Source organism: Apodemus sylvaticus, chromosome 2, assembly GCF_947179515.1.
Source record: "Apodemus sylvaticus chromosome 2, mApoSyl1.1, whole genome shotgun sequence".
Lineage (NCBI taxonomy): Eukaryota > Metazoa > Chordata > Mammalia > Rodentia > Muridae > Apodemus > Apodemus sylvaticus.
This window is the reverse complement of record NC_067473.1, coordinates 18,558,169-18,572,638: the sequence shown is the minus strand read 5'-3', so window position 1 is coordinate 18,572,638 and position 14,470 is coordinate 18,558,169. Positions and strand designations below refer to the sequence as shown.

General features: G+C 40.4%; 1 protein-coding gene across 1 annotated transcript in view; it reads left to right on the top strand.

The window, feature by feature from the left end:
- Elapor2 (endosome-lysosome associated apoptosis and autophagy regulator family member 2) overlaps window positions 1-14,470 on the top strand; it is a 194,133-nt gene that overhangs the window by 153,839 nt on the left and 25,824 nt on the right. Inside the window, exons 13-18 of the mRNA XM_052172406.1 lie at window positions 27-164; window positions 2,750-3,013; window positions 3,655-3,828; window positions 8,599-8,788; window positions 10,126-10,222; window positions 11,255-11,356. Coding sequence (XP_052028366.1) covers window positions 27-164; window positions 2,750-3,013; window positions 3,655-3,828; window positions 8,599-8,788; window positions 10,126-10,222; window positions 11,255-11,356 — 965 coding nt within the window. The remainder of the gene's footprint in view (window positions 1-26; window positions 165-2,749; window positions 3,014-3,654; window positions 3,829-8,598; window positions 8,789-10,125; window positions 10,223-11,254; window positions 11,357-14,470) is intronic.

Below are 14,470 nucleotides of genomic sequence, written 5' to 3'. Positions count from 1 at the left end.
TTGTAAGTATCTCCCTACTGTTTTAGGATATAAACAGAAAAAGTACCAATGTGGTGGAATCGTGGGGAGGAACCAAAGAAAAGCAAGCTTATACGCATGTCATCTTCAAGAATGCGACATTTACATTTACGTGGGCATTCCAGAGAACAAATCAAGGTCAAGATGTAAGTTCCAACCATTTTCTTGCTCTTTGCCCCTGGCTGTAATTTCCATTCGGAGCATAATGACATCTTCTGGAGACACTAACAGTTGTACACAGAAGCATCATGTGCCCCATATACAGCATTATGAGATCTGACAGGGCGTGTGCATTCTATACAAGTCTTTATGAAGTCTTCACAAGCTATCTGCTGGTAAGCTGTGCTCTCTATATAAACCCATTCTGACCAGTATACTGGGGACTATAAACCTTTTAAAGGTACAATACAAGCCCTTTGTAAGTGTACTGTAAGCTTCATATGGGCATTCTGAACTCTACAATGGAGATGTGAGATCAAAGAATGAAATTATGATATCCCAGGTAGAGCACTATAGCCTGCATGTTAGCATTCTGTCTAAACTCCACCCCACAGCCAGGCGGGCCTGAGCACTGTAAGGGGCTGCTTGCACCCTCCTCGCCCTCTTGCTCTCTTGGTGTCTTGCTCCTCCCTTGCTCTTTCCCTGCCTCCCTTCCCCCTCTTCTCCCCATTCCCTTCCCCATCTCTCTCCACATGTTCACGGCCAGACTCCACTCCTCTACTCCTCTCCTCTCTCTGCCCTCTCTGCCTCTACTACCCTTTCAGAAAACAGGAAACCTTAAAGTTTCACATACATCTGTGTGTATATATGTGTGTGTGTGTGTATAGAGATGTACATAGTATTACACACCCACAATACAAGATAATATGATCCCATAATTTTTATTTCTTTTAAAATGCAAAGATGATGCTCACTTGTGGTGATGTATATAAAACTGTCACTCAAATAGAAGACGGTAATTTGACAGTAATCTGTCATCTTGTTACATAGTAAATTGGTATAAAGTCACAATTTTTAATTTTTTTTGAGCGTGCGAATGTATGAAATGGGTGGAGTAACAACAGAACTCTTTTCTTTTGAGCAATGAACAATTACAGTTGTTGAAGCTTAAGAGAAAATTCAATTTCATTTTTACTTAAAAGTTTGATTTTTAAGTCTTTTTTGAGACTGAGAAGGTTCCTAGCTTTCTTCTCCTTTATACAACCAGTAATATTTGTTTAAGAGTCATCAACTAGTGTGGGTTTATATTTTTTGTTATGATACTGTCTTGTTTTTAGAAAGAATGCATTTATATATGGAATGATAGAACACAGCCAACCATTTCCTATCTTGAATTTTCATTGTTAGCATAGACCTAATCATCTCTGAAAATTCCATTGTATGTTTCAATATTAGCAGGGTGGGTATGTGTGAATGTATGTATGTCTGTATGTATATATGTATGTATGTATATGTGAATGTGTATGTATGTGTGTGTATGTATGTATGTATTTTGGAGTGTGTATATGTGTGTGGTATGTACATGTGTGTGTGCTATCTTTTGACCGTGCTTGTATATCTGGGAATGTGTGTCTGTGTGTAGATCAGAAACAGCACTGGAAATCATCAACATTTTTTTGAGGCAGGATCTCTTAGAGAATGGAGAGGCAGCTATTTTGGATTGACTAGCAGGCTAGAGAGCCTCCGTGATCTCTTCCTCTGTCCCACCCAGTGCCCCATCATTGGGGTTAGAAGCCCATGGTACCATACCCAGTTTTTATCTGATTGCTTGGGAGCCAAACTTGGGCCCTGATGCTTGTGCAGTGAGCACCTTGCCACTGCACCATCTCCCTAGTCCCAGGCATGTTATTTGTTGTATATCTCCACAAGTGTGACTTTATCACGATGAGAACAAGGTGGATCTTTGCTGGGAGTACCTTTATTGCTGTGGTGGCACGTGTGGTCCATTGTTCCCTTTTCTATTCTGATTTTCAGTGGGAAGCCACTCCCCAGATTTTGCATGACTTCAAATTGTTCTTTGGGGGGTTGTTATTTAGTATTCAGAATATAAACGTGAAGGGGTGCACACAGATGGAACTCCACCTTCTCTTTGTCTTTTCATCTTGGTCCAGAAGAACATTGAGTAGTCAGATGTGATGTTGTATGTACACTAGGGTGACAAAATCCCGACCTTAATTAACCCCATACCATAAGAGGAAAAGAGAATGAAGCAGGATTCAGCATCTTGCTTGCTCCTTTGACATCCTTTCTGATAGCAATTAAAATGCATTGCTTAGGGGAAATGCCCAGAGAGGGAAATGGAGAGGGAAAGAGATGCTCAGGATGAGTCTGTCTCTCAGTGTCACACAGTGTTTGAGTGAGGAAAAGAGGACCTTACCTTCCAAGATTTTCTGCCAGACTTTCAGCATCAGCCTGGATAAACTGAGGTGAGTTATGAAGCTACTCTGCTATTATTTGGGATACAGTCTATAACTGTGCCAGTGCCAATTATAATGTGCCTGATGTCAACTGCAGCAACACATCTGGAATTCCATGGTTATAGAAAGTGGCTTCTAATGTCAAGATTTAAGGGCTTTTATTTAGAACTACTGAATGGGAGTGCAGGTAACCCACTGTTACTCAAGCTGTCAGTCTGGAACGTTCTGTTAACTCTGGTGGTGTCCACAAAAACATAACTTGGTCATGCAGTTGTGCTCCAAGGCAGATGCCGTTCTTTCTGCTCTCTTTCTAGAACAGACGTTTCATCAATGATGTGGTGAAGATTTATTCTATCACAGCCACTAATGCAGTCGATGGGGTAGCAGCCTCATGTCGTGCCTGTGCCCTGGGTTCTGCGCAGTCGGGCTCATCATGTGTCCCCTGCCCCCCAGGCCACTACATCGAGAAAGAAACCAATCAGTGCAAGGAGTGTCCAGCTGACACCTACCTGTCCATCCACCAGGTCTATGGCCAGGAAGCTTGCATTCCGTGCGGGCCTGGAAGTAAAAGCACCCAGGTAAAGGAGTAGCTTTTCAGTTACTCCCCATGGGGTGGGAAAAGTATGTGGAGTTGCTATTGATGCTGGAAAATGCTTTGCAATTCTCCGTCCTGTTTCTTCTTCTCTTACATTAATTGAGCTCTGAATTTATGCTGTGGAAATATGAAGGAAAATGTTGAAATAAGAATTTTTCAAAAATACCAAAATGGATGGATGTCTTGTGTGTTTCCAAGATAGGACAAGTAACTGCTCTTGTAAGCTGGGTGTAGGAGTGCTCTGGAAAGCAGTACTCCTGGCATACAGCATTTCAAGTTTGAAGCAAGACAGCAGACCAGTAGAGGATCAGAGTAGCTCAATGGAAGGGTTTTATTGTCTGTGAAAGCAGGCCCCATGGAAAGATTTTAGTATTTCTTAAAAATTCCTTCCAATATGGAGGTTATCTGAGAAAATAGCCGTGATTTAAAAAAAAAATCTTGACTCTTCTGAACTTTTTGTAGAGACATTTAGCGGTTAGGAATCCTCTACCACTGGTATGACAAAACATAACTAAGGCAACAATTATGGAAAGATTCTATACCTAGGACTTTTTGACAATATTTTCATCATGGCAGTTATTAATTTTTGTGCATTATTGTTTGTTTCTCTGTCTTTACATGAAGGATCACTCGCTTTGCTATAGCGACTGCTTTTTCTACCATGAGAAAGAAAACCAGACTCTGCACTATGACTTCCGCAACCTCAGCAGTGTGGGCTCGCTGATGAATGGTCCCAGCTTCACCTCCAAGGGGACGAAATACTTCCATTTCTTCAATATCAGTTTATGCGGGCATGAGGTGGGTTCTGGCTGTCCAGGGTGAGATGGATCTCTCTTCATTTTAAGATATGTTCTGTGTTAAGTGACCAATAACGCCTGAATGGCAATCGACAACTAATGTCAGGAATGGACATTGTTTTGAAGTCTTGTCACTTCCTGTCCTGTTGACAACTTTTTCTTTTTTCTTTTTCTTTTTTGTCACCAAACTAGACAATTTTTTTATTCAATATCTTTTTATTTACATGTCAAATGATTTCTCCTTTCCTGGCTCCCCATGCCCTGAAAGTCCCATAAGCCCTCTTCCCTCCTCCTGTTCCCCCATCCACTCCTTCCCACTTCCCTGTTCTGGTGTTACCCTACACTGATGCACTGAGCCTTTCTAGAACCAGGGGCCACTCCTCCATCTTGGACATCATTTGATGTGTGGATTATGTCTTGGGTATTCCAAGTTTCTAGGCTAATATCCACTTATCAGTGAGTGCATACCACGATTGGTCTTTTGAGACTGGATTACCTCACTTAGTATGATGTTCTCCAGCTCCATCCATTTGTCTAAGAATTTCATGAATTCATTGTTTCTAGTGGCTGAATAGTACTCCATTGTGTATATATACCACATTTTTTTGTATCAATTCCTCCGTTGAGGGACATCTGCATTCTTTCCATCTGGTCACATTGTCAGTCAATCTGGCATCTAATCAGCTGAACTCCAAGCCTTATAGGTAGGGCTTAAATGCATTGAATCCTTCCCTCCCCCTCTTTCTTCCTGAAAGTGTGAAGGGATACAGTAGTTAATATCATTTTTAAAAAATATATAGGTAAAGTGTTATGGTGTGAGGAAGCTTATTGTATTAGTATTCCCTAGGGCCAGGAATATATATGTACCTAAATGAAGGGAGGTTTATGTGAAGAATTGATGTAAATAATTGTTGGGAATGAAAAACCCTATGATAGGCTCTCTGGAAATGGGACTCCTTGCTGGGATGCTACTAGTATGACTCAGCCTGAGTACAAAGGCTATAGAATAAGAGAAGGCTGAAGACTGAGACCTGGGCCTGTTGCTATAAGTCCTGGGCTCCCAAGGTCAGAAAAACTGATGTCCTAATGTCTGTGGCAGGAGGAGAATGGGGCAGGCTCAGAAAGAAAGAATTCTTGCCTCCACCCCTTTGTTCTATCTGGGTTTACCTGGTTACGTGATGCCTGCTCATATTCAAGGTAGACCTTCCCCTCCCTCAGTCAACCAACTTACATACTAATGAATCTCCAATGAATCACCCTCACAACACTCCCTGAATCCATGTTCTGCCAGTTTTCAGCTTTCCTTAATCTACCTATAACATGTATTCTGGTTATATTCTTTAAAGGGGGTAAATACCAGGAGGAATTCTGTCCAAATTAAAAAAGAGATACACAGGATCAAGTGTTAATTGATAAAAGTAGCCTCTACTGATGAATGAGGTATTTATTTGGTGGGATGGAAGAAGTTGAACTTTGTTAACATCAGTGGGAGAATATTACAGCTGTAGGTGCCATATTTCCATTGCTATGTGAGGTTGTAGTTTAGAGGTGGGGCACTTGTGTGTGTGTGTGTGTGTGTGTGTGTGTGTGTGTGTGTGTGTGTGTGTGAGAGAGAGAGAGAGAGAGAGAGAGACAGAGAGAGAGACAGAGAGACAGAGAGAGAGAGACAGAGAGAGAAGAGAGAGGTGTGTGTATGTGTGTGTGTATGTGTGTGTGAGAGAGAGAGAGAGAGAAAGAGAGAGAGAGAAAGAGAGGTGTGTGTATGTGTGTGTGCGCGTCTGTGTGTGTATGTGCGCGTGTGTGTGTGTGTGTGTGTGTGAGAGAGAGAGAGAGAGAGAGAGAGAGAGAGAGAGAGAGAGAGGGAGAGAGAGAGAGAGAGAGAGAGAGAGAGAGAGAGAGAGGGAGACAGAATATTCATTACATATACCATTAACAAAATCATAAATTTAATATGTAATCAGAAGTTTTTCCTCTGTCTTTTTTATATTTACCCCTGTATATCCAATCATCATAATTATGAGATGCTATGACAAGCTTGTTAAATGAAATGACAAAGATCTGGTTACCATACAAGTTTTAAATAAGATACGTATGACTTTTGCTATCTGAATGTCTGTCTAGCTTTTTGTCAAGTTGATACAAGCTAGAATCATTTGGGAAGGGGTTTCTTAATTGAGAAAAATGTCTCTGGAAGATTGGTCTATAGGAGAGTCTGTCAGGCATTTTCTTAATTAACAATTGGCTCGGGAGTGGTGCTGCGTGTGTATGGAAAGCAAGCTGAGCAAGTCATGGGGAACAGGACATGGACTCTAAATCAGTTCCTGCTTCATCGAGGTAACTGACCTGCTTGAGTTCCTGCCCTGACATCGCTGGATGACGGACAATAAGCTTTAAGATGAAACAAACTCCTCTCCAAGTTGCTTTTATTATTTTTGTTTTTTTAATTTTTATTAGCTATTTTCTTTATTACATTTCAGATGTTATCCCCTTTCCTGAATTCCCTTCCTAAAATCCCCATCCCCTCTCCTCCCCCTGCTTCTTTGAAGATGTTCCCCCACCCACCCACCCACTCCAGCTTCCCTGTCCTAGCATTCCCCTACACTGGGGAAATGAGCCTTCACAGGACCAAGGGCCTCTCCTCCCATTAATGACCGACGAGGCCATCCTCTGCTACACATGCGACTGGAAGCAGTTGGATTTTAAGCTTATTTTATATTTTTGCATAGGGTTTTGGGTTCCTATTTTGGAAATCATTCTCCAAACAGAGAATTCTTTGAGTAATATGCAATCATATTTGAATCCCCCAAATCCCTCATAACTACAGTTAATAATAATCCAGAAAAGATTTTATAGCTGATCCCATAAGTAGTCAATAAATGACCTTAAAAAGAAGGAAATCTTGAGGAAAGCTAAATACTGTTATAGAGTATATTGTCACTTCAAGAGATATTTACTTTTTAATTTACACTTCTTTCTTTTTTATTGGTTATTTTATTTATTTACATTTCAAATGTTGTCCCTCTTCCTAGTTTGCCCTTCACAAACCCCCCATCCCACCCACCTTCCCCTGATTTTATGAGGGTGTTCCTCCCACCTATCCACTCCTGCCTTACCCCCCCCCCCCCAACATTCCCCTATGTTGGGGAATTGGGCCTCCACAAGACCAAGGACCTCCTCTCTCCCATAAGGCCATCTTTTGCTACATATGTAGCTGGAGCCATTGGTCCCTCCATGTTTACTCTTTGGTTGGTGGTTTAGTCCCTGGGAGCTCTGGGGGGGGGGGGGGTCTGGTTGGTTCATATTGTTGTCCCTTCAGCTCCTTTAGTCCTTTCTCTAACTCCTCCATTGGTGGTTTATTACAGCAATAGGACCCTGGCTAAGACAAAGCTCTTCTCAGGACCTGACTTTACAGGTAGCAATTCAATACACTTACTAGGTTGGTTGGTCACTCATTCCATTTAATAAAGGAATGTATACTAAATATCTTGATATGAAGCAATACATGAAATTAGTTCCATTATCTTTTGTATTTTTAATACTATTTTCGTATACTGTCTTATTCTTTTGTCTAGTTAAATGTCTTCATTCTCTTTCTCTGTGTTTACATGGGCATGTATATGTGTGTTTATGAGTGTGTATGTATGTGGTGTACAGTTTGTGCGTGCGTGCGTGCTTGCGTGCGTGCGTGCGTGCGTGCGTGTGTGTGTGTGTGTGTGTGTGTGTGTTTTATTTTCTTTTGGGTGAGTAGCCCAGGGTAACCTATAACTCTAATATATAGTCCAGGATAGCCTCAAACTCCTATGAATACAATAGGCAGGAGGTAGACCCAACTTTTTGTTATTGTTCTCACTTGTTGTCTTTTAGTCTTTGTCATTTCCTCCTCCTCCTCCACCCAGGACTTTTAGACATTTTCTATTATTTTCTTGGCTGCAACAATTAGTAAAGATCTATTTCCCCTGTTTTGTGATGAGAAAACCTTATGGTGGGAGGAAATTTATATTTTAAAATTGCTAGTTGCATTAAGAATGGGAACTATTTATGTTTCCTGTCTGTGTGTATATACTCTAAGGTCAATAAAATAGCTTTTCAATTTTCTTTTTATATTTCTTTGTAAAAATTATAGAGCTACCTATAATTCTTTGTTGTGTATTTAAACATTATACAAATACAACTGGCCTCTGGCTGAAAAGTTAACCTCCTGTTCACTTTTATTCTCTCAAATTATTTCATAAACTTATATACTGCTATGTCTAATAGTAGGTTACTGTGATACAGCGGTGATCAAGAGCCTAGAGTTTGGATGTCCTAGGATTCTGTAGCAATATAACTTTTAGACCTTCTACAACCATACTTAGACTCATGAAGGAGAAAAAAGGGAGTTTCTTCCTTAGCATCCAATCTTCATCAGCAGTCTGCTGCCTCCCCTGAATGCCTATGAAGTGAACATTTCTTAGATGATATTTATTTCCTGGAGTTATATGGCTTTCATCCAAAACAAACGATGCTTGTACGGGAGGACCAGTGTTTTGTTTTTTTGTTTTTGTTTTTGTTTTTGTTTTTGTTTTTGTTTTGTTTTGTTTTGCTTAGCATAACATCATCAACTCCCACCCTCTACTGAACATTGGAATTGGCTTGAGATTGATGAACATTTAAAGGAACATCTCTGTGGTGAGGAGATAGCACCCAGTCTGATAAAAGTCACAAGCTAATCGAGACTCAGGTTAAAGACTGATTATCAGTGAACCTCTTGCTTGTGGCTTTCCTTTCCTAGGGGAGAAAGATGGCTCTCTGTACCAACAACATTTCAGACTTTACAGTAAAGGAAATGGTGACAGGGTCAGATGATTACACGAATTTGGTTGGAGCATTTGTATGCCAGTCAACTATTATTCCTTCTGAAAGTAAGGGCTTCCGGGCAGCCTTGTCGTCCCAGTCTATCATTCTGGCAGATATGTTTTTAGGTAAGTCTCCTTTGGTTAATATATGTGTGTATCTGTTTGTTCTCATTTTATTGTAACGATAACTTGTCATAATACTGCTGTTTATAACAGACGATTAAAGCCTGCAATCTAATAAATTGTCATTTTGCAAAGTAAAAAAAAGCACATGGATGTGAGATCTATTGGCCAATCTCAAGAGTACAAGAAGGTTCTGCATTCCTGTATGGAAATCTATGTGATATAATGTTCTATGAGAGGATTGCCTTCATTCAGATTCTTTAGTTGAATAATTTTAGATATAAAAATAGTCCTGGGGAGATGGCTCATGTGTGTGCTTCCCAAGGGGAAAACCTGAGCTTGGAACCCTAGAGCCTATGCAAAATCTGGGTGTGTGGGTCAGCCTGAAACCGTAGTGCTGTTAGAGACAGTAAGTCCCTGGGGCTTGATGGCCAGGTAGCTTAGCAGAAATGGTTGATCTCTAGGTCCAGTGAGAGACTCTGTTTCAAAAATAAGATATAGATGATACCTCAAGTCATCTCCAGCCTCCATATGTATACACATGGCTGTGTGTATGTGTACAAATAAAAATTCATTATGAAAATCTAAAAATCATGTATATGTAAATTCATAATATGTACTGCTCTGTTTCATTGAGGATGCCGGTACCTAGACATTTGTTATCTCTGTCTGAGGTCCTATAATATAGGAAAGTTTTAAGAGTAATCCAGTTCCCTAGTTGTTCTTAGGAATCAAATTCATTATAACTTCTGGGAACAGTGAGAATTTGTGGGTGTGAGGCTTTGCTGTGGACTCCAAATGTATTGTGCTTCAAACTTCAGCACCAAGGTCAGCTGCCAGGCTCGGGCTAATTGGCAGAGGTTTGAGTCTGCCACTGTTTTATCTATGAGAAGGGAAATCCAATTTTTCTGATTAAGCAAATCGTAATTAAACAAATCTAGCTGAACTGCTGGCATGAGAGCACCAGGCTTGGCGAAGTAAACATGTCTGTACTTAAGGTGAGCAAACGGAACCGGTCTCTACTGACAAAACTCGGTGGAAGAGCACAATACTGGAATAGATTTTTGAAACATTAGAAGTAAAAGGAACTGTAGAAGCCATCTAAACCACTGTATATATCCTATGGATTCTAGAAAAACAAACAAAAAGAACAAAACATCCAGGGTAGTGAAAAGACCTGGAGATGTTGCAAGGTTTCTTACTCTGATCAGGAATGGCACAGTTTAATATTTCTGGTGAGGGGGTGGGTGAAGGGACGGTTGACAAGGTAAAGCTAGCTTGTATCTAAGTAAACCTAATCTCCCCCGCTGCTTCAGAGTTTGCTTTTCAATGTCATCTAGGTGTCACTGTTGACACAGCCTTGCAAAACGTTAATATCAAGGAGGATATGTTCCCAGTGTCACCGAGCCAAGTACCAGATGTGCATTTCTTTTATAAGTAAGTGAAAGGTCTTTTTTTTTTTTTAACTTGTGACTGTCTCTTAAATAAAGAGCTTACACATCCGAAACTGTAGATTTTAGTTCTTATTCTTGGTTATAATTTCCTAGTGGCAAAAGCGAAAGATAATGTTGCTTCAGGGTGCCTACTGTGGCAGCTTATGCTCAATGGGACAATAAGAATGTGGGCATCGAGTGGCTTGATTAAAGGTGAGAAACAGAATATTTTGAGAGTCTAATATAACTTCACACACATTATGCACACACATACATGCATACATGCACATCTTGCACATACATGCATACCATGCACACACACCATGAACGATGAATGCACACACCATGCACACACACATACATACACCATGCATGTATACAACAAACACACTCTGTGTGTTCTCTCTCTCTCTCTCTCTCTCTCTCTCTCTCCCTCTCCCTCTCTCTCCCTCTCTCTGTCTCTCTCTCTTTCTCCCAATCAGGAGACTGGTTTATTGGTTCATTGCCTAAGCAGCAAATACTTTTTATTCACTTACTTGCTTCTTATTCAGCCTGATGTTTTGATATGACTGACTCTTGTTTCCTTCAAAAATTTCAGTGTGATTAAAATCATAATAATTTTACTAAGTGCCTTAATGATGGTTCATCTTCATACAGGTGGTGAAAGTCAATACACTGAATTTGTGTTAAGTTAGAAATTAGAAACATTTTTGGTGGTGGTGGTGGTGGTGGTGGTGGTGGGATTTTTGTTTTTTGTTTTTTGTTTTTTTTTTTTTTGTTTTTGAGATAAGGTTTTTCTGTGTAGCCCTGGGTGTCATGGAACTCACTTTGTAGATCAGGCTGGCCTTGAACTCAGAAATCCACCAGTGCTGGGATTAAAGGCGTGCGCCACCACCGCACAGCTGAAATTAGAAAGCTTTAATGATTTACTCCTTTTGTTTGTTCATGGAGCACAGGAGCCATTCTGTACATGAGTCTTTTGTCATAGTCATCTGTGTTGTATTTGGTCTTTAATCTAGTGCCTGCTCTACAACAGGTCTTCCACAGCCACCACATCTTGTATTAATGGACGCTCGACTGCTGTGAAGATGAGGTGTAATCCCATGAGACCTGGTGCAGGTGTGATATCAGTCCCCAGGTATTCAGTCTTCCTATGGGGTTAATCCATGTCGAATTCCTTTTTGGAAGCAAAGCTGTCTGGACTATTACTGTTAAAACATACTCTTTATAAAGCAGAATGAGAACAAGAGAACCAGTGGGTGTGTTGTAGGGACATGTCAGGGCATGATACAAATGAATAGGTCCTAGTCAATCATACAGCCTCCCAGCCTCTTTAATGACATCCCCTTGTCCGTTTTGCCTGAAGCATCTGACTCTCTTCAAAACAACATAGGCAACAAACAATGCATTACACTGTTTGTATTATTGTGTTTATTTTCACTGTTTATCAGTCTCCTTTGATAGGATGGGAATGACCCTGTTTCTTTGAACTAGATCAACAATTAACTGTCTGGATGTTAAGGCCTTGGACTAACTAATCTAACCTGAGTCATGATTCCTTTCTCTGCAAGGGAATGAGGTGTTGAAGACAATGTTTATGTCCATTTTCAAGCTCAGGTTTTTGATGAATTGTAGCAGAATCATCAGGATAAATCTGACCAGTAGAACATAATATAGAATATTCAATTGATTGAAATTGAGGCCCCAGTTCTCTGTGGTCTATATTTGATATATCCTGTTAAGTTTTGCTGGGAACACTAAAATATAACTCCTAGACTCTGAAAACTATTCATTTAAATACATTCTACCATCTCTACGAAGAACACTTAGCTATTTTAGTATTTTCAGTGTATTGATCAGGATGTTTAGTTAAGGGACCTTTTGATGATAGTGTGGTTCTCTCTAAATCATTTTAATAAGAAAATGATTTAGTGTCTTGGTAACCTCACTTAAGATCGATTTAAAGCTCTCCTGTTTATGCTACAGGAGGATTAGAAAATGTTGCTCTATTCCTGAAACCATTCTAGCAACAGTAACACCAGTAACACAGTAATATGGCTCATTTTGGGATATATATATATATATATATATGTGTGTGTGTGTGTGTGTGTGTGTGTGTGTGTGTGTGTGTACTACCACCCGCTTCTCACCAGCTGCTTCTCTGGTTTGCATTGCTCTAATGGTTCATTATTTTTTCACCTATTGAAGGTGAGAGAGGAATGTGATGTGAGGACAGAGGAATAGACATAGATGGGGAAACGGGGAGAGGTGGATGCTCCTGGACCACAGAGCATCCCTCTGCTCCCTTGCAGCTGGATTGCCCACATCCAACTAGAGTCTTTATGTAAAGATGCTTATGGAGATCCAGAAACAGATGCACATCTCATCACTCTGGGGTTCTGCTGGGTAGTTTGAGTTGTGGTGTGCATTACATTTACCATAGCCCTTGTGAGATCCTTTTCCAGATTTTGTAGTTCACCTCTCTGGGTCTGGTCTGCAAAGTCTATCTGGATGGCTTTAAAGGTTCCTAGCCAGGTCTCTGACTCAAGCAGATGGTATCCTAACAACCGGGTATGGCCTGTAGAAAATAAATCATTTTCTACCTTGCCAGGATGCATTTTGATTTCTTACCATAAATAAAATATAGCCTCATGGGGTTAAACTATGGCATCTCATGAGAAGAAGAATGTAAAGTTTTCTCTTTTTCACTTCTGGCAAGCTGTACCTCTAAGGGAACTTTACTGTGTTCACCGGGGTTTCTTTGGATCGCCTGCAGCAGAAACCTTAGAATGTCTATTGTTAAAATTTATTTCTGAGTTTCTGGATGTTGAACACTGGAGTGTTTCTAAAAATAGAAGGCAACTGCAAAGCATTTTAAAATCGGAGGGTTGTTTCTGTTGATCTAACAAACACACAATAGATTTTACATGCGCTACTTTCCTGAGACACATTCTCTGTTCTGTAGTATTACTGTTTGCATCTTGGCCTTTTGAAAAGCTGATTTAAAATTTAGCATTCACAGCACAGTTTTGCATACAAATCTTGATAAAAATTCATTTGTAGCTGTGATAGCTCTAGGGAGCTATACTGAGTCCCACAGTCAATGGTTAAGACCTTCAGTTTTCTCTTGAGTGAATTTCCCATCAAGACACAAGAGGGAGCCCAAGGATCAGAACAAGAAAAACAGTAGCTAGTTTGTTCTCAAATAATCAGGTTTTTTTTTTTTTTTTTTTTTTTTTTAAACTTCAGAGCTGAATAAAGATTTCCAGCTAACAGGGAAGTAATATACAGGTTTCTCATTCTACGTTTGAGGAAGACTTATTGTTGCATGTTTTTGAAAGCTTTAAAATATCCAAGGAAGAGAGGCTAACCAGACAGTTGGCCTTCAGATGGTGTTGGCCAAGAAGTCAGAGTGAGATCTTACTATAGCATGACATCAGCCACATCAGGAATTATTCTTGGCCAACAATGCGAAAGTGACTTCAGTATTAGTAATAGCCAGCAGGGTCTTTGAACCTTGGTGGTCAGGAAAACTTTCAAAAGACCATTCAGCTCTTGAAAAGTGAAGAGTCTGGATAGGGAGAAAAGGGGCGTGTGTATGCTTTGCTGAGTGTGTACTTGAGAGGGATCATGTTATGGGGACTTTGATTTCATCTGTGATTAAAAACGTCAACCTTTCTGCTCGATCTGACGAATGCAAGTATGTAGTGTCTAATTCCAAAACGTGTCTGGAGGGGTTGGAGTAATGTAGGTGAAAACATTACAGTGTGGCATCTCTGACAGCCCCAGGTGCCTCTAAGGCTTTTATCTCATGAAGTCTGCTGCCTGAGTACAGACTGATTTTCTTTTGCAAGGGACTGCTAATACCTCTGAATAAATCTGCATAGAGGAGTCCGACCCCTGGCTTCTTAAACCTCAGGTCAAATTTACAGGTAGATGGACATGAAGCTGAAGAGACTGTATGGGACAATGCTACCTGACCACTGCATCTGAGAACTGCCCATTCAAGGGCATGAGTCATTTGAGTTAGAGAAAAGATTACACAAGGACCTTCCTAGAAAGGCACTGGATGGATGCGATCTGGAAGATCCTTGAGTTAAACATACTTGATTCACCAAGTAGGAAGCATTGAGCCTGAGGTTGTAAAGCTGCTGGGTACCACACCTGGGATGGAACAACCTCACAATAGCTCTTGTTCCTTCATCACAAATATGCCTTTTCATCACGGTATTTTAAGCCACTGTCCTTCAAT